The 22,480-nt window shown below is 39.4% G+C and overlaps 1 protein-coding gene across 1 annotated transcript in view; it reads left to right on the top strand.

The window, feature by feature from the left end:
• Svep1 (sushi, von Willebrand factor type A, EGF and pentraxin domain containing 1) overlaps positions 1 to 22,480 on the top strand; it is a 238,188-nt gene that overhangs the window by 77,425 nt on the left and 138,283 nt on the right. The window contains exons 5-8 of the mRNA XM_017803637.2: positions 229 to 408; positions 9,590 to 9,769; positions 11,445 to 11,639; positions 13,929 to 14,047. Of these exons, the coding sequence (XP_017659126.1) occupies positions 229 to 408; positions 9,590 to 9,769; positions 11,445 to 11,639; positions 13,929 to 14,047 (674 nt within the window). The remainder of the gene's footprint in view (positions 1 to 228; positions 409 to 9,589; positions 9,770 to 11,444; positions 11,640 to 13,928; positions 14,048 to 22,480) is intronic.

The following is a 22,480-nucleotide window of genomic DNA, read 5'->3' on the forward strand; positions in this document are numbered from 1 at the left end:
AATAAAAATATTCAGCCTATATTTACATTTAATTGGAAATAAATACCTAACAGGAGTTAACTATAAGGGTTCTTCTTCCAAACACATTTAGAAATCCAGATAGATCAAATGGGGAAGCTGTGGGGAATTAAGGAGTATATATATTGCATACCTTCTTAAACAATCTGAAAAGATGTTCTATAAACAAAGGCTGACTTCACTTTTTTGTTTTATTCCTGTAAATGTTAGTTGTCCACTGCCCTGCCCTGAAGCCTCCTGAAAATGGTTATTTCATCCAAAACACTTGCAAAAACCACTTCAATGCAGCCTGTGGGGTCCGATGTCGCCCTGGATTTGACCTCGTGGGCAGCAGCATCCTCTTGTGTCTACCCAATGGTTTGTGGTCCGGGACAGAGAGCTCCTGCAGAGGTATGCAGACCGCCATTTCCCACTGTTTCTTCATTGTCTTGTTTGGTATTCTTGACTTAAAGTCAATGGACCAGTCAGTTATTTGTTTCTTTTCTTCATAGATCACAGTCCTCAGAAAGGGATAATTGCAGGAAATTTGAGAACTGGAAAATTCAATTTACCACATCATTGTAAACTACACCCTTCATATTTCTTTGATGAACAAGCAAAGGAAAGTCCCCCCTAGAGAGTAGATGGACATGTTACTCAAACCTCAAATTTCAAGTAGTTAAGTCAGGGTGCCAAATTTGGGGATAGTCAAAATGGGGCTAGATGCCTACCACAACCACAGGACTTTGAGTAACACCAGGGTCCTGCAACAGGACCACTTCAACTTGCATGTCTCCCGCTGAAGAAAGTGTAGACTTTATTATGGTGAGATCCCAAGGATCCCAGTTAGGCCAGAAAGAATGGTGCAGCCAGGGGCAGGACCTGAGGCTTCCACATCAAAATAGAGCAGTTTCTCAGGTCACCTCCACTTGCCACCTCCAGTAGCTGAATTCCTAGTTCTCACAATCATCACACAGCCTCAACCTCTCAAGGTTAGGAAGGTGTGCTGGATAGCTTTAGTGTCAACTTGACACACCTGGGTTGAGGGAGCCTCAGTTGGGGAATTTCCTCTATTGGACTGGCCTGTAGTCATGTCTGAAGGGCATCTTGTTGATGAGTGATGTGGGAGGACCCAGCCCACTGTGGGTGGTGCCACCCCTGGGCAGGTGGGCCTGTGTTGCATAAGAAGGCAGGCTGAGCAGGGGCCAGGGGAGCAAGCCAGTAAGCAACATTCCTCCATAGCCTGTGCTCCAGCTCCTGCCTCCAGGTTCCTGCCCTGAGTTCCTGCCTTGGGCTCCCGGATGAACTGTGACCTGGGATATGTAAGCTAAATAAACGCTTTCCTCCCCAAGTTGGTAGTGGTCAGAGTATTTTGTCACAGCAATGAAGAGCAAACTAGGGCTGAAATTGGTACCAAGAAATGGGGTATTGCCATGACAAAACTGACCTTGGTGTTTTGGGGAGGACTGTGGAAGTGTTTGGAACTTTGGGCTGGAAAAGCCACTGCATGCTCAGAGTTTGTTGCTGTGGAACTTGGAACAGTTATGCTGAAAGAGTTGTAGACAATGGAGGCCTGGCTTCAAAAGGAAGCAGAGACCATCAGGGCTGTTCATGTGAGATTTTAGATTGAAAATCTGTGGGCTCTGGTCAGCTGGGGCTGAAGAATCAGCTGTGATTAAGAAGAGACCAGAACCTGAAGTAAAACCTTTGCTTTACTGGGACAACTGATGCTGGTTAACTGGGGCTGAAAAATCAGCTGTAAGTAACAAGAGACCAGCATCACTGTGGTGGAATCTTCTGGCAGGTATTTCCTCAGGGTCAGCACACAGAGGGGATCCGAGCCTCTATCTCAAGCTGGAAGCAGGACTTGGTAATGTGTAAGAGTCTCCTGCATGGTTCTGGTGTTGAAAGCGTGAAGGGGTCACAGAGAGCAGCTGAGGCTTGGCACTCTGAGAGGCCAGGAAAGGCCATAGGTGAAAAGTGTAGCTAAAAAGCCATTGGTGAAGGTGTAGCCTCAGTTTCAGTAGAGACCCCAGCTTTTTGGAGATGCCAGGACCATGGGATGACTACCAAGGACCTCAGTAGGTGTAGAGTGGAGCTGGCCTGCGTCTGCGAGACGAGGTTTTTGTGCTGCGGATGGCAGAGTCAGAGAAGTGGAGCTGCCAGAACCCTTTGGAGCCCAGAAGATCGTGAGTGAATCCCAGATGTCCAGCCTTGAGCTACTTTGCTGGACTTTGGTTTTGCTTAGGTGTGCACGATTCTTCCCTTTGAAATAAGACAGTACTTGTTTTGGATTTTACAAAAGCCCACCATTAAGAGACTTTTAAAAGAGACTATGAACTTTTAAGTGCTTGGATTTTTTAAGGACTGTGGGGGTTTTTAAGATTTTACTGTCTTATGTTGTGATATTAACATCATATCTTGGGAACAGAAATTGGAAAGTTATGGTTTAATAGTGATGTTTGTGTGTCAAGTTGACAAGGGGTCAATTGTGCTGGATAGCTTTAGTGTCAACTTGACACACCTGGGTTGAGGGAGCCTCAATCAGGAAATTCCCTCTATTGGACTGGCCTGTGGCCATGTCTGAGGGGCATCTTCTTGATGAGTGATGTGGGAGGGCCCAGCCCACTGTGGGTGGTGCCACCCATGGGCAGGTGGGCCTGTGTTGCACAAGAAAGCAGGCTGAGCAGGGGCCAGGGGAGCAAACCAGTAAGCAGCATTCCTCCGTAGCCTGTGCTCCAGCTCCTGCCTCCAGGTTCCTGCCCTGAGTTCGTGCCTTGGGCTCCCTGATGAACCTGGGATATGTAAGCTAAATAAACCCTTTCCTCCCCAAGTTGGTAGTGGTCAGAGTATTTTGTCACAGCAATGAGGAACAAACTAGGACAGGAGGGGAGGCTCTCTAAGAAAAGCTAAGAGCAAACCAAGGATTTGAGGTCCTCCACTAGCAGCCCAGCCCATGAAGGTCCTAAGTAAAGTGTACAGGATTGGAGATTTAGGTATAAGGAAATGTTTGTTTTTCTGAAATTCAAATTTGGTTGGATATACTGGAGTGGGGGCATATTGATTTGTTCATTACTAAATCTGGCAGCCTTACTCTCTCTGAGTCTCACAGGCAATAGTCTTTGCTGAGGGCATGTCTCCTCCAAGTCTCCATCATTCACCCTGATCATTGGGTAAGGAATGCTGTCTTCTGAGCTCCCTTGTGCTCCTATAACCATAACGGAAGCTCATCGACTCACCAGTCCAAGATCATTTACAAAACCCTAGAGGCATTCGGTATTCGTGTTCATTAGCCACTCAAGCGGAAACTACCTGTAAATAAGAAATTGCCTAAATCGAGACTTGACCATTTATTCCTAAAAAGTGTCAAGGAGAAACCAGAATGAACAGATTGAACAAAAATGTCCTGAGAAGGAAAAAAAAGAGAGAAATCTAAGAGTAAGTAAAAAGATTTCTCGGAGTGAAAAGGGGGAGAGAAACAAATTATTTGCACAATAAAAGCATAGTTAAAAGCAAACTAATAAATTGAAAATACAACTTGAGCCAAAAAAAAGAAAATACAACTTGAGAAATCTCCCTGGAAGTAGAGAAAATTTTCTAAGATAACAGAATCTGGAAAACTAAGAGAAGAATAGGCACAGGAAATATTCCTCCCAGAATTCAGAGGGAGACGGGAGCTGAGGAACAGCAGCAGCAGATCAAAGAATACATCCCTAAAGTGAAATCTTGAAAATAAATATGCACTGAAACCTTTGTATTCAGTTTAAAGTCACTTAGTGAATGCCAGAAAACAAATATTAAAAACAGATCCATGTCTGGAAATAATCTAAGTGACCTTTCTGAATGACTCGGGAAAATAGAAAATAACATAGGCCTCATAGTTACAAATAACATTACCTCCAAGGAATGAAGATCTGACCAGCCTTAGACTGTTTATTAAACATTCAAAATGTTTGAAGAAAATATTTCTAGGATTCTGAGGGGGAAAGAATTAGATCCTAGATTTCCAGTCTCAGGCAAGCTACTGTTTATGTGTGAAGGCAAAAAGACATTTTCTGTCAAGCAGAATCAGGTGTTAAATACTCAAACATCCTTACTAAAATAATTATCTGATAACCTCTAAACTATATTACTGTGAAGTCAACAGTTGCTAACAGTTATCAGCTCTGTGTGAAGTGTCTACTTTTCTTCCAAATGGTGGATCCTGAAGAACACTATGTTTTTAACTTCCTACCATGTGGCTTTTCAAAGGAGAAAAGAGAGGTAGATTGTCCCTTCAGAGAAAGGTCCTTCCCCTGACTCTCTACCCTCCATAATCTAAGCCCAAACTTCTGTCCTACACTAAAGTCATAAAAATGGCAGTACCTGTCTAAAACCTGTCCATTTGCAAGCTTTGCCCCATTCTTTTGATCTTGGTCCTCATGAGCCCTCCTCTGTTTCCAACCTCCTCTGCCTGGAGCATTTACTGCAGACCTGTCTTCCCTTATTCAAGCCCTTATTCTGTGTCATTGGTCACTTAGGGAGGATTTATTCCAGGGACCACACCCTAGGCAATTTTGGAAGAAGACTGCAGAGAGAATGCCCAAAAGAGAAGTTGAAGTGTCAAGGAGTTTTTCATGACTCAATCCAAGAACTCAACCCTGTCTAATTCTACAGGTGGAAACCATTAGATAGATAGACTCAGACACATTCTAAAGAGTCTAAAATAACCTCGAACCCTGTGTAGCCATACCCCTGTGGCTCTAGAGCTGGCAATGAACACAGGCCACCATTGATCAGCATGATTATCACTGGGGATGTGGAGGCAATCAAACAGGGCTGGAAGGGGCTGGGTCTTGGTGCATTTGTCTGTCACTGATTTTGACTACAGTGGCCGCTGTTTCACTTCTGCTTTCTACAAGCAAGTACAGGTCCCTCTTTTAACCAAGTCTAACCTCGGACCACAATAGGAAATTCTGACAAACATTTCCCAGCTAACTAACATACTTGTTACAATGCAAAGTACCACAGTTATTTTGTTGTTGATTAACTTGTTTATTACCTCTGCTAGTCTGTGAATATGAACAAAGAATGCATTTTTTTATCCCCTCAATCCCTAGTTATACCTCTGGTGAATGAAAATTTCAATTTAACAAAGATGCATAGTGAGAAAAATATATATTTATGTACATCTATAAACATATACAGAAGCCCGAATGCATTACTCCCTATTAAAAATTAAAAGTATGCCTCATTTAAGTTGCTATTCTAATGTAGTTATAATAATTTTAATCATAGTAAGAAAGAGTCAACAGGACTATGGTGCTTCCTAAAATCTACCGCCTAGCTCACCATTAAGTAGAGTTGTTTTGAATGAAGATACTCAGCTCCTTCCCTCACCATATCATAATGGTTAATAGACTTGCATACTATATTTCATCAAATCTCACCATATCATAATGGTTAATAAATTTGCATACTATATTTCATCAAATCTCACCATATCATAATGGTTAATAGATTTACATACTATATTTCATCAAATCTGAAACTTTTTCTTATTTTTATGTTTCTAAAATTGGAATGCACCTTAAAATTTGTGGCCATACATAGTTCCATTGGTACAATTGTTGTTTTAGTAACGACTCATAAAATAATGGTGTATCTTGCAACAGGAGTAGCTGAGACTCTGAAATGTTTCAATGGGCAGGTTTGACTTCTGTTTCCGGAAAGGTAGGATAGAAAGCTGTATATTATGGGTGTAATTTAAAGGACAGTGAGTAATTTTAATTGTGTCATACTTTTCACAAAAATCTTTCCAAAGATTGAGTCAGGAAGGAAAAATGAGTGAAAATTAGATCCTAGATTGCCAGCCTTTCACGTGTTTCATGCTGAAAATGTTTTCTGAGAATGAGTGATTATTCCGTAGGCTTTGTTCTTAGGAAAGCGCTTCTCTTCCTAACACACTCACTGGCATTTTAATTTTATCTGAACTATGTGTTCCTTTCTTAACCACACAGGGACTCAGTGTCTCTGTGATAGCTAGTAAAGGAAATTTTGTGATGCTATTTTATTTTCGTGAGAAAAAGTTTTCAACAGCAAGAAGCCTGTATTTAACATCAGGGTTTTTTTCAGTAAGAGACATCATCGCAATTTGGGGATTGACAAGAAATGTATGTCGAAGAGAAAACTGGCTCATCCTTAGCATGAGATGGCTGGCTAGCTCATAGGTCTGTCGTTGTCTAGAATATGTGATAGATTAGTTATTCGTTTTTAAAAGACCAAGGTCCTATGTTTGTTTACAAGTTTAATCATTTGTCTAAGCTTTAACTGACATGTAAGTAACTATACATAATAATTGTGCACGTTATAGAGTACAAAGATTCAGTATGAGATGATCCAATTAGAGTAAGTTGCTGTTTTCTGAAATGACTATACAGGAATTATTTCAAAACAAAGGTAAATTGAGAAACATATATTGCCGCTTTTTAAAGTAAAAAAAAAATTCAACTATTGAAGTAAAAAAAAATGAGTCTAATAAATAAATGGGTACCTATGAAAAATGGTAATAAATACCCATTCTTGAGTGAAGAAGAGTATAAAATTTAATAAGTAAATAGAAATCACTACTTTGGCTTTATTTTCCCTAAGGAGCAATGAATGTTTATTGAAACCAACATTTGGAAAGCAATACATTTTGTATCTGTCTGCAACACCATCTCCAATTTACCATCAATACCCTTGAGAAATATTACAAATTCATTTTGTCTTAGGTTTTGAAAGTTATGATTCCCCCCCTTCTTTTTTACTGAAGCTAAAAGCAATTACAGAATATGATTTTCCACTTCTACATCTTGGTCACAGAAATTTATCTTACCTTTTAAGAAACTTGATACTTGACATCCTACTACATAAGATGGATTCATTCAATAATATTCTTATGTGGAAGGAAAAGTATTTTGACAACTATCTTATTAATAGTGACTTTAGTCCAAATCGTCCCAGGGATAGGAGAGGCCAGAGCTTCATAGTTTAACCTCTGATTTAATTATTGAATTTCCTCTATGGAGTAACAAATCTAAAATTTACATTTAATTCACTTAATATTTATGCTCTGTCAACTGACATAATTTGAATGGGTTCCTACAGAATAAATTCAGTGACTTCAATGGAATATGCACTTGAATATTTCATATATATTTCCTTTTTTTAGTCTTTTAAATTTTAGTTTTCAACATAAGCTATAAAAACTTGCAAATGCATAAAATTGTACCCAGACTCCCAACAATATTTTTGAGTTCCAAACACCTTGTTGAAAATTCTGCAGAGATCGCAATACCGCCTTCTGACCATCGTTATTGCAGTGCTGACTGCAATCAAGCTGAACGTCCCTCTCCTGTGGGGTTTCTGTTTGTTCTTTGTCCAGTATCAGATACCTATCAGCTATCAAAATGAAAACAGGTGTCTTTCTGTCAGCATAGTCAGCAACTGTCCATTCTCTTTCCTTCCAGTGTGTTCATGATAGTAACGAGCTTGGCACCAGAAGGGACAGCGTCCCACTTCTCTTTCCTTCCATCTTTTTTATTTTTCCCACCTTCCTATCAAAAGACAAAATAAGGACAAATTTAATTATAGATACAACCTGCTTGGAGTTGTGATTTTTTTTTAATATCAGGACAGGGGTTGGAGAGATGGCTCAGTGGTTAAGAACACTGGTTGTTCTTGCAGAAGACCCGGGTTCAATTCCCAGCACCCACATGGCAGCTAACAACTGTCCATAACTCTAGTTCCAGGGGACCTGACAGCCTCTTCTGACCTCCATGAGCATTGCATGACACAAGTGTACTTACCTACATGCAGGCAATACACGAATACACATAAAATAAAAATAATAAATAAAATATTTTTAAAAATATTAGGACAATCTCTATTCTACAAGGGGGCAAGCCCAAGAGTCTGTAGAGTCAGATTCGCATCACCACTGTATGGGGATGATCTTGGAGGCTCAGGCTTCTGAAGAGATTGTCATGAACAGGAATACAGATTGTGATGAAATTACTTGAAATGGGTTCTCAGGCTTGCTTTGGGTTTTATTGGGCTGTGAAGAAGGAACCTTCCCAGGAGAACAGAGCACAGATGTTATTTGTAAACAGGCACAGACAGGAGTAGGGCAGGTGCCTTCCTAGAGCTTCTCTGATGTGGTTCTAAAGCTAGAAAGTCAGGTGGCAGAACTAGACAGTGCAGGCTTCTCCAGACACTCCCATGGAACTTCTCCTGATGGTGGTGTTGTTGAGGTTGGCTGAGAATGGGGACATTTCCAGCATTCGGGGTTTAAAGAAAAACCCTTCTGGCTACTATCTCATGGTGGATTCAGAAAGGGTCAAGAAAGAGACCATATCACCAGGTTCATCTGCTCATGTATTAGAAAAGGCAGATGTGATCCTAGGTCATGTACTCAATTCCTGAGCAGAGCTGGAACATCACAAACCCTGTGAGCTGAAAGACAGAAAAATCTTTCCCTAGAAAATTAGCAAAGGAAATAAATGGGTGCTGGCAGAAAGAGTTAGACTTGTGTATAGCTCCTGGTATCAAAGACTCAGATAACAATCCCTGACATCAGTTCAAGGTTTCCCACCCCCTAAAAGAAAGACAACATGGGTAATCCAAAACTGACCCCATTGTTATCAGAGAGTATTTCTACACTATTATTAGTGCCTAATGCTTTTCCTATAAAACTGTGTAAACATAAAATACTATGATGTCATAATCTCTCTCCTGACATTATTTTGGAAGAAATTTTTTAGAAAGGAAAGGGAGATGGCAAAAAGCACCCCATCGATTAGGAAATCCCCTTTAAAATGCCTTTCCAGAGGTCCTCCACAACTTAAGCTTTATCTCTGGCTCTCCTAAACTGCAGTGAGGTTGAGGAGTTGTATTCTCCTGGCTGGACACATTATTAGGTTGAGTAGACTTGGTAAAAGTGGCTAGGGTAGGCAATTCACAATCTCAGCCCCAGCATCCAGAAACAGACTATATTAATATATTAATCAAGATTAGCATGATGAGCGAACGAGGTTTTGCAGTAGGTGTGTGAGAAAAAAGGAGATAAAAGGCTTAAGATCCAACATTGGAATATCAGCATTTAAGATTCAGAAGTTGGATAGCCTTGCAGAGACCATTTAAAAATCCAGGATGTAGCTCTGGGAGCTGGGAAATGAGCCTATCACGAATGTGAGACTTTTATCCTGGGAAAAGAAAAACTCTTCCTTCTGTTGTAAATAGCCTGGGAAACCACAACAAAGTCCCAGAGGAGGGCTGAAGGTACCTTTCTTTGGGAGTTGCCCCAATCTACAGCTGTCATCATCTGTTTAGGGCCAAACCCCTTTGAGGTTTTGTTTCTCACCCATGGACAACAAACCACATATGGCAGCATTGTTTAGGCAATGCGTTTGATAAGGACTCTACGGCAGTTCGAAGAATGAGAATGTGCTTTTATCTCTTCCTACTTGAAGAACTGAAAATTTTCTTGCTTATAACAGAAAGACATTATTAAAGTAACAGTCTTCACTTTTGCCTGTATTTAGTAAAATATAATCCTTCATGTTTTCTATAGTGAGAACATGTCCCCACCTCCGCCAGCCCAAATATGGCCGCATCAGCTGTTCTACTGTGGAAATGTCTTACAATACCGTGTGTCTGGTTACCTGTAATGAAGGGTACAGACTAGAAGGAAGTGCTAAGCTTACCTGTCAAGGAAACTCCCAGTGGGACAGTGCAGAACCCCGATGTGTAGGTAAGTGCCCCCTTGGTGTGAAGTTAGGGAAGTTCATTGCTCTGTTCTCTCACATCTCCAGTATTTTGCAAAGACCTAGAGCTAAACACTTGTTCTTTAGCTCCCATTCAAAGGAATTCAATGTCCTCTTGGCCTCCTCAGACATTGCATGCACAAGTGTACTTACATACATGCAGGTAAAACACTCATACACAGAAAAATCTCAAAAATAATTTTTAAAAAACCATAGTGACCTAGCTGTTTTTTTAAGGGAGATTCCGTAGAATTGTATAGAGGGAAATCTTTAGAATGAAGTAGTAAAATAGAATTGAAAATGTAGGTAAGAAAATGCAAAACAAAAAATAAATAAAAAGAATTGTCCTAAGAAGCTATAACAAACCTTCCAGAAGGCCAAGAGACTCTAAAAATAAGATGCCATGGGGATCTGTACTTATACATTGAAAACTGTTCATGTTGTCTGTAATTTCTAGGGAATTACAATTTCTTAATTTATGTCTAGAGTTCACAATCACACAGTGAAAAAAATTCTTCATAGATTTTAAAAAACAAAGTAAATATATAATCACTAAAATTTAGAGGAAAATAGGGTTAATATGTGTGAGTAGACACTAACCAGTCTCAGAATTTATTAAACATAAAAGCAAATAGATGCATTTTAAGTCAGCATATTAGATTGAATAAAAATTAAAAGATAACATTCACTTAAGCACATGAACAAGTAAGACAAAAAGAAAACATTTTCAACAACTCTCAGAACCAAAAGGTAATTGTCTGTCTTTGTATTACTTCAGAGTCAACCCTAAGGAAGGAATACTGGATCCTGCATAGTAATTCTATCTGAACCACAAATTTTGTGATGGTTTTCCTTCTGCTCAAAGTAGAACAGGAAGTCTTAGTAGACACACACGCTCTGTGAAAAAGTAGAGATAATCCGATTTCTTAGAGACAATGGTTTTTACTGGCACAGAACTTGGAAAGAAATCAAGTCATGACAACAGAATGTTCATTCACACATGTTAACTATATGTTCCTTTTATGTGCTCACTTAAAGAGAGAACCAAAGAGCTAATAAAATTGATTGCTGAATTTGTCACTTTATCCATGAAAGAGTCTAATTTATCCTTCAAAGCATAAAATATCCTGAAAGCAGATGAAGTTTATTTAAGCAGATGATAAAATCTGCTGTCACAACCAGCAGAATCTCAGAGATTTTTTTTTCCCAAGGCTTTGATAATTGGCAAAATAACAAGAGGTGGCCTGGGGATATAGTTCAGCTTGTAGAGTGCTGGCCTAACATGGAGGAAACCTGGTGTTTGATTCCCCAGCACAAATAAAACCAGGTGTTACAGTTCATGCCTGTAATCCCAGAACTCAGGAGGCTGAAAGAGGAGGACCAGAAGGTCAAGGTCAAATTCAGGTATATGGCAAGTTCAAGGCCAGCTTGGGATCCATGAGACCCTGTCTCATAAATAAAACAAAACACAAGCAAATAAAACAAGAAATAACCAGAGGTAGTTGAACACTTTTTATAATCCATCATGTGTTCAGTCTCACCAGGTATTTAAGAGTCAGTCTCAAGGTAACAAGCACAGTTGCATTTTCTGGGGTAAAAAGAATCTATGTCATTTCTAATTTATGGGGATACAAATAACAGTCTCTCATTTCCCTAAAACAGAGCGCCAGTGCTCCACCTTTCAGAAGCCCAAAGGAGTCATCATATCTCCCCCTAATTGTGGCAAGCAGCCCGCCAAACCCGGAATGATTTGTCAGCTAAGCTGCCGCCAAGGCTTCATTTTATCTGGGGTCAGAGAAGTGAGATGTGCCACATCCGGGAAATGGAGTGTGAAGGTTCAGACAGCTGTGTGCAAAGGTAGGTACCTACACTAGACAGGTGAAAAGCTGAATTCCTAGATTATGAGTGTGCTATAATAGGGTTATAGCATATGAGTGTGTGATAGGACCACCCCACTTTACAGAGTTTGCTGCAAGCCCATGACAAAATGGCAGGTGCTAGCCCAATATGAATCAAAAGGATTTCTGTTTCAAGATGGTGAAATTATAAAAATCGCGGTGCCAGGCAATGACAGATGTTGCTATTGCTGGAAATCAACTAAGTTTCCCATCAGGAGATGAAAATCCTTGAGGAATTTATGGTCCTTATAAATTAGATGAGACCAAACTTATCTAAGGGTATAATAGCACTTCGAAACCTGGGCGCTATTATATTCATAGGTGGACACTGTCATTTACCCAGAAGCATGAACAGGCCATTGTGAAAAGAATTAAGCACAGGAGTCCTCAAAAGGAAAAATGTTATAAATATTGTCAAGAAGAGAGGGAAAATATAAAAATAAGAAATGGAGTGGATGTTGTTGAAAACATTATTGGTTTGAGGTACCAAACTGAATTCCTCTAGAATAGAGAAGTAATAAGCAAGAAACTCAAATATCTCAATCCAATCAATTATCCCAAAAAGATAGAAGTTAGGAGTTGGGACTAGAGAGATGACTCAGAGGTTAAGAGCAGTTGCTGCTCTTGTAAAGAACTGGGTTTGGTTCCTAGCACTCACATGGTGGCTCACAAGTATCTACAATTCTAGCTTTAAGGGATCTGACACTGTCTTCTGTCCTCTGAGGGCACCAGGCACATACATGGTGCACATACATACATGCAGATAAACACTCATACACGTTAAAAAGATAAATTTTCAAAAATAAGGAAATATTAATGGCAGAGCAAGGAAGCCCAATGCCATGTAACAGAAGCAGAGAAGAAAGGGGGTGGAGGAGAAGGTTGTTTTCTTTCTTTCTACTGTAGAAGGAAATTTCCCTGAAAGACTTGAAGCATTAGCCCAACAGTAACCCTTGGGCCCTGGGCTGACAAACTTCACCACTCCTAGTAAAATTTCTGAGAAGCAAAGTTAATGAGGAAATCAAGCTTCCAGAGATTAGGAGAAATTACACCCAAAACCACAAGAATGGATTCACATCACACTTCTTACTTACAATGCTAATGGCAGAGGAAATGCAGTCATGTCTCAGGAGATGGAAAGAAAATAAATGCAAATGAATTTCAAATCCAACCAAACTGTTAGTGACCTGGGAATGAAAAGCAATACTTTTTTTAGATTATCAGAGTCGGTATGTTTCTATGTCCCTTTGTGGGGTAAAATTGTCTGGGGATAAGCGCCTCCAAGAACAAGAAAACATAAATTGAATAAAATTTTTAGATAAGATATGAGACACAATGTAGTCAATTCAGCTATACCCAGCTGTGAATTACAGAAGATCTCATTTAACACTGTTGAAAATAAAGAATGTATTATAATCCATAACGAAACCTTAAGGTTACTGTGTGGATCTACATAACACTAGCACACTTAATTCAGTATTTGTAGCTTCTCCACTGCAAAAAGTATCATTAGCTATAATTGGTTGCTTATTGTGACAGTACATTCTAGGAATGCTAATTAATTCCGTTGACAGCCTCATTTTCGCGTGTAACTTCTGCCACCATCAGTGTTCATTTTCTTCTGTTTATTTCTCTGTCTGGTTAAAAAAAAATCAAAATATTTACCAAGCTTTTGTAAGCAGGCACCAAATAAAACAATGGGATAAGAGATATTCTGACCTTGAAAGAACTTCAATTTTGTTGGGAGAGAAAATTCTTATTTCAAAATGGCATGTTGAATTTTATGGTTGGGGAGGATAGAGGTTGTGGGAAGGTGAGGAGAGAGTACTGCACATAGTCCAGGACAGTCAGAGAAGGCTTTCTGGGTTCAGGATTAAAGGACAGCAGTTGTTAAGGAGGTAGAAGGGGAAGAAGGCATTAAGTCAGGCAAACAAGAGAACCTGGGCAAAGGCCCAAGTAAAGGAGGGGCCACAGAGCTTTCATGCCCCTGACAGCAGTTCAGTGTGGAGAATAAGTTCTAACAGTGGGCTGTAAAAACAGACTAAGGTTCAGAAAGTGCCTATCTGGGAAAGGCCTCACAAGCCACGCTAAGATAAATTATAGAAGGCAGTTACATACTCCAAATCCATTAGTAATCAACATATTAAACAATTACAAATATTAATGTGACAAAATGTTTGCCTCTTTTTTTGAATAACTTAGAACTACATATCAAGATGTTAATTGATTTCTGTACTTTCTGGGTCAGATGTGGAGGCTCCGCAAATCGATTGTCCTAAGGACATCGAGGCTAAGACTCAGGAACAGCAAGACTCCGCTAACATCACCTGGCAAATTCCAACAGCTAAAGACAACTCTGGTGAAAAGGTAAGGTTTGTCTAAGTATTTGCATTCTTTTCTGATGGACTCTAAATATATTACAGATGTGTGATGCTGAAAGTTTGCTATACTCTAATAATGATGTATAGTGCTCTTTATATTTTACTCATAAATACTAGTGTCTCATCTGGTAGACTGGCCAGTCTTAGGTTTTTAAAATAGAAATCTCAGATAAAAATCTCTAAAATTGAAACTTTTCATTCCATATATTTGTCATATTGCTATTTGACCTCTTCTACTAAGATGCCTTCACTAAGGAATCTTTTCTCCCTTGGTTGGTTCTAAAGGTCTTCTAAGAAAAGAAAGATGTAAAATAATACTAACTCCTATTCACAAATGTTATCTTTTAAATTATAAGCCCAACAGACTGCATATTGGCTTATCGGAAGGACACTATGTTAATGTTTCTTATTTAGCATATCTAAATCCAACATGATACAGAGAACAGTGTTTTAACATCACATGCATACTTTTTGGCTATGGATTATCAACCATAAGCTGCTAAGGAAGGTGTTCATTAGGAATTTAGCTCCCTCTTACATCTATACTGTTAGTGTCCAGATGTGTGAGGATATCTTTAAATAGCATCTTGTTTTCCAGCTGCATGTAAATATGTATAAGGCATTCCAGCCAGGATATATTGGGTTGGGGAACAAAACCAATAATAATTGTTCTGATAATTGTTTTGGTATATACTTCCCATCAAAGAACCTTTTGAATTTGTGATCTCTAAGGCTAAATGTACTGGAGGTAGTTCCTCGTGCATGATATTTCTACTTCCTGTTAAAGGGTTTATTAAAACATGTATCATCTTCATCAATATCAAAAATTAAGAACAGCAAAAGAAGGTGTATCTTAGGATCACATGAGACTTCACCCTCAACAGAGCACCTGTGCATACACAGATGCAGAAATCATATGTCTGTTATTTTCTGAGAAAATACAGTCCAGCCAGCATCAGTAGGAAGCAGAAAATGCTTCTTCGTTCCTGCCTGTTCTTCGGTATACTCTCACAGGCTGTGCCCGCACATCACTGTCTCTCATTCCTCATTGCCAAGAAAATCAAGTCCGGAGTTATTCAGTGTGGCTTTTGTTTTTCTCAACCACTTCTTACATGCAGTTCTTGTACTCAACTCATGCAGCCTAAATCATGACTGCCAGGCTCCCAGTTCCCCAGCTCAGTCAACCCAGTCACTTTCCTCTTCTTACCCTGCTCACACAATTCAACTTATACATCTAAAGCCAGCTGGAAGGACATGAAGAATGCTGGGTCAGCATGCACCCTGGAATGCACAGCCATTTTAGCAAAGCTCTGCACACAGGAGAGGAGCGGATTCAGGGAGGCAGCGTGCTCCACCAAGGCAGTGCCTGTACTAGCTCATAGGATTCCATGCTGTGCATGGTCATAGAAGACCAAATATACCTCCTGAGACTCTGTGGCACATCTGTTCTCTATCTCATGTTTAGAAATGCAGACATTGCATGAAAGAAAAGCCTCCCGGGCAGAAAGAATGTGAGCGCCAGAAGAACAAGACACCTGCTGCTACTTAGTGCATTCTAGACGTGGTGGGGAACTGCACCTATGACATCTCCACAGTGTGGTAGTCTAACAAGGCCTGCATAATGACAGAACCACATAATGTCAAGGTGGATTGGGGGAACATCAAGGGGTCCCACCTCAAGATGATGAGCTACATGCAATCAATGGATGCTGAGGAGGGAGAATCAGGTTTCTGTAGGGACTAGCTCCCTTAGAGGTTATATAATCCCAAATGGACAATCCTAAACACAGGTATACACAAGCACCACTAAATGGACTCAGTGCATTTATATATATATATATATATATATATGTGTGTGTGTGTGTACATATATAATGTAACATTAATAATCAAAGAAGAGGACAGGAAATTGAGGGAGTCAGGGGACATGGGAAGTGTTGGTGGAGGACTGGGAGGGGTAGAAATAATGCAAAGACAATATTCATGTATGAAACACTCAAAAACAATAAAATTTTAAAAAGAAAAGCCTCCTGTAACATCTGTAACATTCGAACAGCCACATAAAGCAGGCACAGTCCTAGTAAAGTGGCTTTCTGGACATTAGTCTTGACATTGCTGACACACAGACTGCATCTGGGGGCACCAGAGTGAGGTGATAAATTTAGCCCACTTGGATGAATAAGGATAATCTCATTTTATGATTCTTAATTCAGTTTTATATACTGAATTCCTTTCACCATGTAAGGTAACATTCACAGGTTCCCAGGGGGACACGAGTATCTTTGGGGGAACATTACTGAGCTTATGACAATGAAGAACTCCAATGTGCCCAAAAGAATAGAAATAGAAATGGAAAGGACCATTCATTTGTGGACGGGGGGAGTTGACTATACAAAGAAAAGCTATTGTGAATGGTGCCTGGTCAGACTCAAAGCAGAATTTGAGAGATCAACCAGAGAGAGAGAGAGAGAGAGAGAGAGAGAGAGAGAGAGAGAGAGAGAGAGAGAGAGATAGAGAGAGAGAGATTTTCTTGAAGTCTGAGGAGAGTGAAAGTTTTCAAAGTCATTCTGAGGAGGACCCAGCAGACCAGAAAAATCCAACAGGACTATTGGCTACTGTTGAGGACTGACTTGAGTTTGATGATCAAGGGTTTATAAAGATTAACCTACTCAAATTGTGTGAATGTCTCCAGAAGTGGTATGATTTTTATGGTACAGACATAAGAAAGCAGATGATTTGGCTTTTCTACAATATAGAATATTAAAAAGAGATAGGAGGGGCTGGAGAGATGGCTCAGCAGTTAAGAGCACTTGGCTGTTCTTGCAGATGACCCCGGTTCAGTTTCCAATGCCCACATGGTGCCTAGCAACCATTCGTAAGTCTAGTTCTAGGGAATCCAATGCCCTCTTCTGACTTTTGTGGGTATTGCCCAATACGGTACATTTACATACATGCAGGCAATAAACACATACACATAAAATAAAAATAATAAAACATTTAAAAAGAGATAGGAGCAAGGTAATTATATCGTCACGATGGACAATGAAACATAAATGAGGGAAAAGAAGACAGGAAGGAAAGAACTGAAGTTGCTGTAAAGATCTTTTGACCAGAACTTTGTCTTTACCCTTGATCTTTCCTTAAGACAATTTCATAAGGGAGGCTTCGTGGTGGAAAAGTAGGATGCTAGATCACAAGTATAATGTGATCAAAACTATAATTGTATATCTCAACTTGAACATACCCTACAGGGACAGGCAGCAATAGAAAATAGCTGTTTTTCTCTAGTCACATGCTTTGGTTACTTTGAAGGATATGCAAACAACTTCCTTCTGTAATTAAAATCCACCTTCAGGGATTAAAAAGAAGAATCTTGCCATCTAAATAAAACTTTGAATCTTCTATGCACTTCAAAGGTTTTCCCTGCTGCGGCACAGAACTGGTCCAAGGGACTTGAAAGCAGCTGAAGATGCTCTTTTACTCCTTTTATGCCCTCCCCCACCCCTGTTCCTGGCTTCGCTAGAGTCAGAGTTACTAAAATAAGCAGAATCACGGCCACCCCAACAATGTCCTTGTCCTCCAGCACCTGCGAATATGTTTCCTTATATGAAAAAGAACTCGGCAGGCATTATTAAACAAAGGATTTTGAGACTGGAAGACTAGCTTTTATAATCTCGTTGAGTCCAACTTAATCACTAAAGTCCTTAAGAAAGGAGTACCAGTCCCAGGTCTGGCTAGAGAGAGATGATCTGGCAAAAGAGGAATTAGATGTGATATAAAGAGGATTCTCTCTGTATCACTGGTTTCAAAAGCTGGAGGGAGGATCCATTCTGGAAGTCTCTAGAAGCTGGACAAAGCAAAAAGCAGATTCAACTCTGCTAACACCTTGATTTCAATCCTGTAAGGGACATCAGCATCCTGCCATGTGGGGTTGTAATAATAAATGTGTGCTTTTTTAAGCTACTATGTTTGAGAGAAAGTGTCATGACAAGAGGAAACCAATACAGCTGAACAAGGAGTAATGAAGAAAGGCTCAGTCTTCTACTCAACTAATGTAATTGTCTTCTCAGCATCCCTGATGCATTCAGAGAAACCAGCACCAAGTACTTGTTCTCTCCTCCAACCCATACACAGATTTTACACCCTTCAGGGGTGCCCTAATTATGCCCCATACAGTTTCCTAATATGGAGTTGTGCTCTAGCAGGGCTTTTCTACCCACCCTTTGAATCCCAGGCCCTGGAATACAGCCCACAAACTCTTAATGACTAAAGGATGGGTCTGGCATAAAACAATGGCAGAAGAACTCACATACTGTTCTGTTCAGTTTGTCCTACATGACTTCCCCATGCCAAACTAGGAGCAAAAGCTAACTCATGGTCAGTATCCTTCCTCCCACACTGTCCATATTGCTTGATCAAGCCTCCTGCCTTCAACATTCAGAGAGGAGAAGCCGACACCAGTCTGTATTCATGTATGGCCCTAACTCCAAAGGAGGGTGTCAATCTCAACCCAATCTGTGTTCATCTCTGGCCTTAAACTCCCAAGGAAGGTGTCAATCTCAACCCAATCCTTACTGTACTGAGGTGAATATCTGTGTTTCTGCTAATCACCAGCTTCCATTCCTGGAGTGAGATGTTGATCGCTCTTCATGCAGACACTCCACATAAAGATTAGTCTGCACTAGGCAAGGGTTCTAGAGGGGCTACCGGAAGCTCAGCTACTTGATTTCAGGCAGATTCCCTCCCTATGGAGAATAGAGAAAAGTCCCAGAACACTACCAAAGTGAATGCTTCTGTTTCCCCAAAATCTCTCTGCTCATGGGCTGATGGTGAGTGCTGGGGCTGTGGGACATTTAAGTGCTTGGGTGTAGCCCTCCTGACAATTTGTCCATCCACAGGGGCCCCTCTTAGAATATGGCATTGTTTAACCTCTGTGCTCTTCTGCTTTGGAACTTTAGCCTCACTCATATATAGAAGAAAACACAATCTTTTAAATAAAGCTCTTTAAATATGCACAAACCTGTAATTACCTAATTCTCTGCAGGGAAAAAAATAAAATTATTGGTTGGGTCTCTCCCAAGTAAAACAAGCAAATTATAAGTTGAGCTTTTCAGCCATTTTAGATTTTTGTTGGTATAATCTGCAATTTTTATTCCAATTTATTATTAGTTAATTATCATTTTTATTATATGTATTCTCTTTCCAAAATTATAACTTTTCATATCTGTTTCATAGCCACATTTATGGACCTTTTTAAAGACTAAGTCTATATTTACATGATTCTGGTGTTTGTGGACAGCTCTTTCATGCCAGGACTTTCTTCATTTATGAGGATTTTTATATTTTGTTTAGTTTGAGATTCATCTTTTGTTTGAGATGTACAAAATTCTTTCCATCAGAAAAATTGAGGCAATAAGATTTATATAGGCAAATTATATAGGTAATAAGCTTATTCACATGTCCCAAAATAGCTTTTATTCTAGACTAGCATTTAATGACAGAGGATTTGATAAAAGATGATAGCCCCCTCCTTGTAGGCAAACTTTTTCTTCCTGAATCTTGTGGAAATTGTCTAGGATTTTCTTAGATAGCGATAGTCCTTAGATAGTGATAGTCTTAGATAGTCCTTTTTTTAAGGGTAGCATTTTTAATTGTACACAAGAGTATTTTATTTAATCATTATATAGTATCCTATTACACACACCACTGTCGATTGATATTTGAGTTGTTTCTAGTTTTTTGTATATTTTTATTGAATTTTTGCACATTTCATACACAACATCTTAATATCCTGAGACCTTGTTCATATGAATTTACAGCAATGGTGACAGTGTGCACGAGACCCATGAAAACTCAAGCAGACAGAAACAACAGGACAGGACTGTGGAAATGGACATCAGGCCCCAACCTTAGCTGAGTTCTTTTCGCAATACTCACAGTTGTAGCTTTCTTCACCTTGATTTTGAGGGTATATTTGGAGAGTATGTTTGAGAGTATGTTTCCTATTTCATTCATTCTATTTTCTTTTCCAAGAATGCTGTGTAAACTGGGTGTGGTGGTGCATGCCTTTAATCCCAACACTTGGAAGACAGAGGCAAGAGGATTTCTGTGAGATTGAGGCCAAACTTGTCTACACAGTGAGTTCCAGGCAGGGGGAGACCCTATCTCCAAAAAGGAATGTGATTTCTTTCTGGGGAGATGTGAACATTAACGTTTGTTAACCCCTCCACAAATAGGGCACCAATGAGAGTCCAAAGAAACAATTCTGCCCAAGTCCAGCTTGGTAAACCAATGGGTTTATTGGGGTTATAGTCTGCTCAAAGGCAGCTGCAGCACCAGAAAGCCTACCAGAATGGGTGACAACTCACAGCATCTGCATTCCTGGAGCTCCCTGAACAAGTTGCAATTGTCTCTACCAGAGTGATTCCTACCTAGCAAGTGTTTATTGCCTCATAACCTTGGGGAGAGACTTTGTGAATCTCATAACTTTCTGAGTTTCCTAAGCCTCTTAAGTTTCATGAGCTCCTGGAGTCATATAAGCCTCTCTTCTCTGCCAGGAAAAACTGTTTTCAGTTCAGAGCAAAGAATTATGTAACAAAGAATATCAACTATTCATATTTCACATCTCTACTTACTGGCTTCTGTATATACTATCTGTTTCATAATTGTGCTGTAGATTTTTTAAGAAAAACACTATAAAATTGTGTTTATATTCTTGATTTAATTTCCTGTAACTAAGTATTTAAACTGAATATCCACATATATATTCATACCCCTGACACATACCATTAGTGAAATATAGTGGTGTATAACAGGTTATTGAGAGAAAATCTGACATTATGAGATAAAATGTAGATTATTTAGTTATATGCTTGATGAGAAAGAACAAACAGAAAAGAAACATGAAACAGTGAAAGACTGAAAAAAACTCAAATGGAAATACATGTTATCTTAGTAGATTGAAAAGATAAATATTTATGGAATAAATGTATATCAGTGACATTTCCCGTAGAGCATTTCTGAAATTTGACAAGATTATTCTGGGGTGTGAAGTAGAATACAGAGATTTAAAATATTTTTAAAAATAGGGTTGGGGTTATAGCTCTGTGTTAAACCATGTACAAGGTCTTGGGTTCAATCTCTAACAAAAAAGAAGGAAGGAAGGAAGGAAGGAAGGAAGGAAGGGAGGGAAGAAGGAAGGAAGGAGGGATTAATTGAAGGATAGGTAGATAGAAAGAAAGAACGAAAAGGTACGTACATAGGTACTTGATAGATACATAGAGAAAGAGAGGAAGGGAGGAAGAGAGGAAGGGAGGAAGGGAAGGGAATGTGTGACAACTGAATCCACCAGAAATTAAAAAGTCTTATAAAATAAAAAATACAGTATTTGGTACTGCACTCTAATGGATAGCTAATACATGCAGGGATAACACTCATACACATAAAAACATGCATACTTTTTTGTGGACATGTGTTGTGCAGTGCCCACAGAGAATAGGACAGGGTGTTGAATCCCCTGGAACTGGAGTTATGTACAAGACTGCTGGGCCACCTCTCCAGCCCCATATACATGTTTTTTTTTTAATGTCATAAGAGAGGTTCAGTTAGCTTATAAATAGCAAATAAATTTTTCAGTGTGAAATTATGTTCTTGTCAAGGTAAAAGCACAATTTTCACCTCAAAGGGGATAAGAGATAGTTTATTCTGGAACCAAACATGAATGACCATGACCCAGGAACAGAGATTTAGGTTATCCCACATTCTGTGTTCCAATGTGGAAGCACTTTCGTAAAGTTTTTAGAGTAAGAGAACAAAGAAAGTCATAAATTAAGACACTTTTCAAATATATTTGTGGAAACATTAAGTAGGCGGTTATAACAAAAGAGAAATTTCAGTTACAGGCCTCATAAGGATGCTCTCTGATGACATTCAGCCTTTTGGTTGGTGGAAGCTAGGGTTTGTTAATACACACCAAAAGATAGATTTATTTATTTATTTATTTATTTATTTATTTATTTATTTATTTATCTCCCAGTAGCTCCAGCTGGCCTGGATTCACTATGGAGACCAGGGCTGGCCTTGATCTCACAGAGATTCACCTGCCTCTGCCTCTCAAGTAAAACTGTTTTCTTTTTTAAAAAATATTTTATTTATTGTTTTTATTTTATGTGTATGTGTGTATTGCCTGAATGTATGTAATTCATAAGTCAGAAGAGGGCATCAGATCCCCTGGAACTGGAATTATGAATGGTTCTTAGCCACCATGTGGGTGCTGGGAATTGAACCCAGGTTCTCTGTAAGAGCAGCCAGTGCTCTTAACCACTGAGCCATTTCTCCAGAACCCCAAAAGATTTTTTAGCTGTCAGTCACGGGATGTTAGGTCAAACACAGAGGTGAGCAAGAAATGACTATTTAGAGG

This window comes from Nannospalax galili, unplaced genomic scaffold, assembly GCF_000622305.1.
Source record: "Nannospalax galili isolate Female #2095 unplaced genomic scaffold, S.galili_v1.0 scaffold666, whole genome shotgun sequence".
NCBI lineage: Eukaryota > Metazoa > Chordata > Mammalia > Rodentia > Spalacidae > Nannospalax > Nannospalax galili.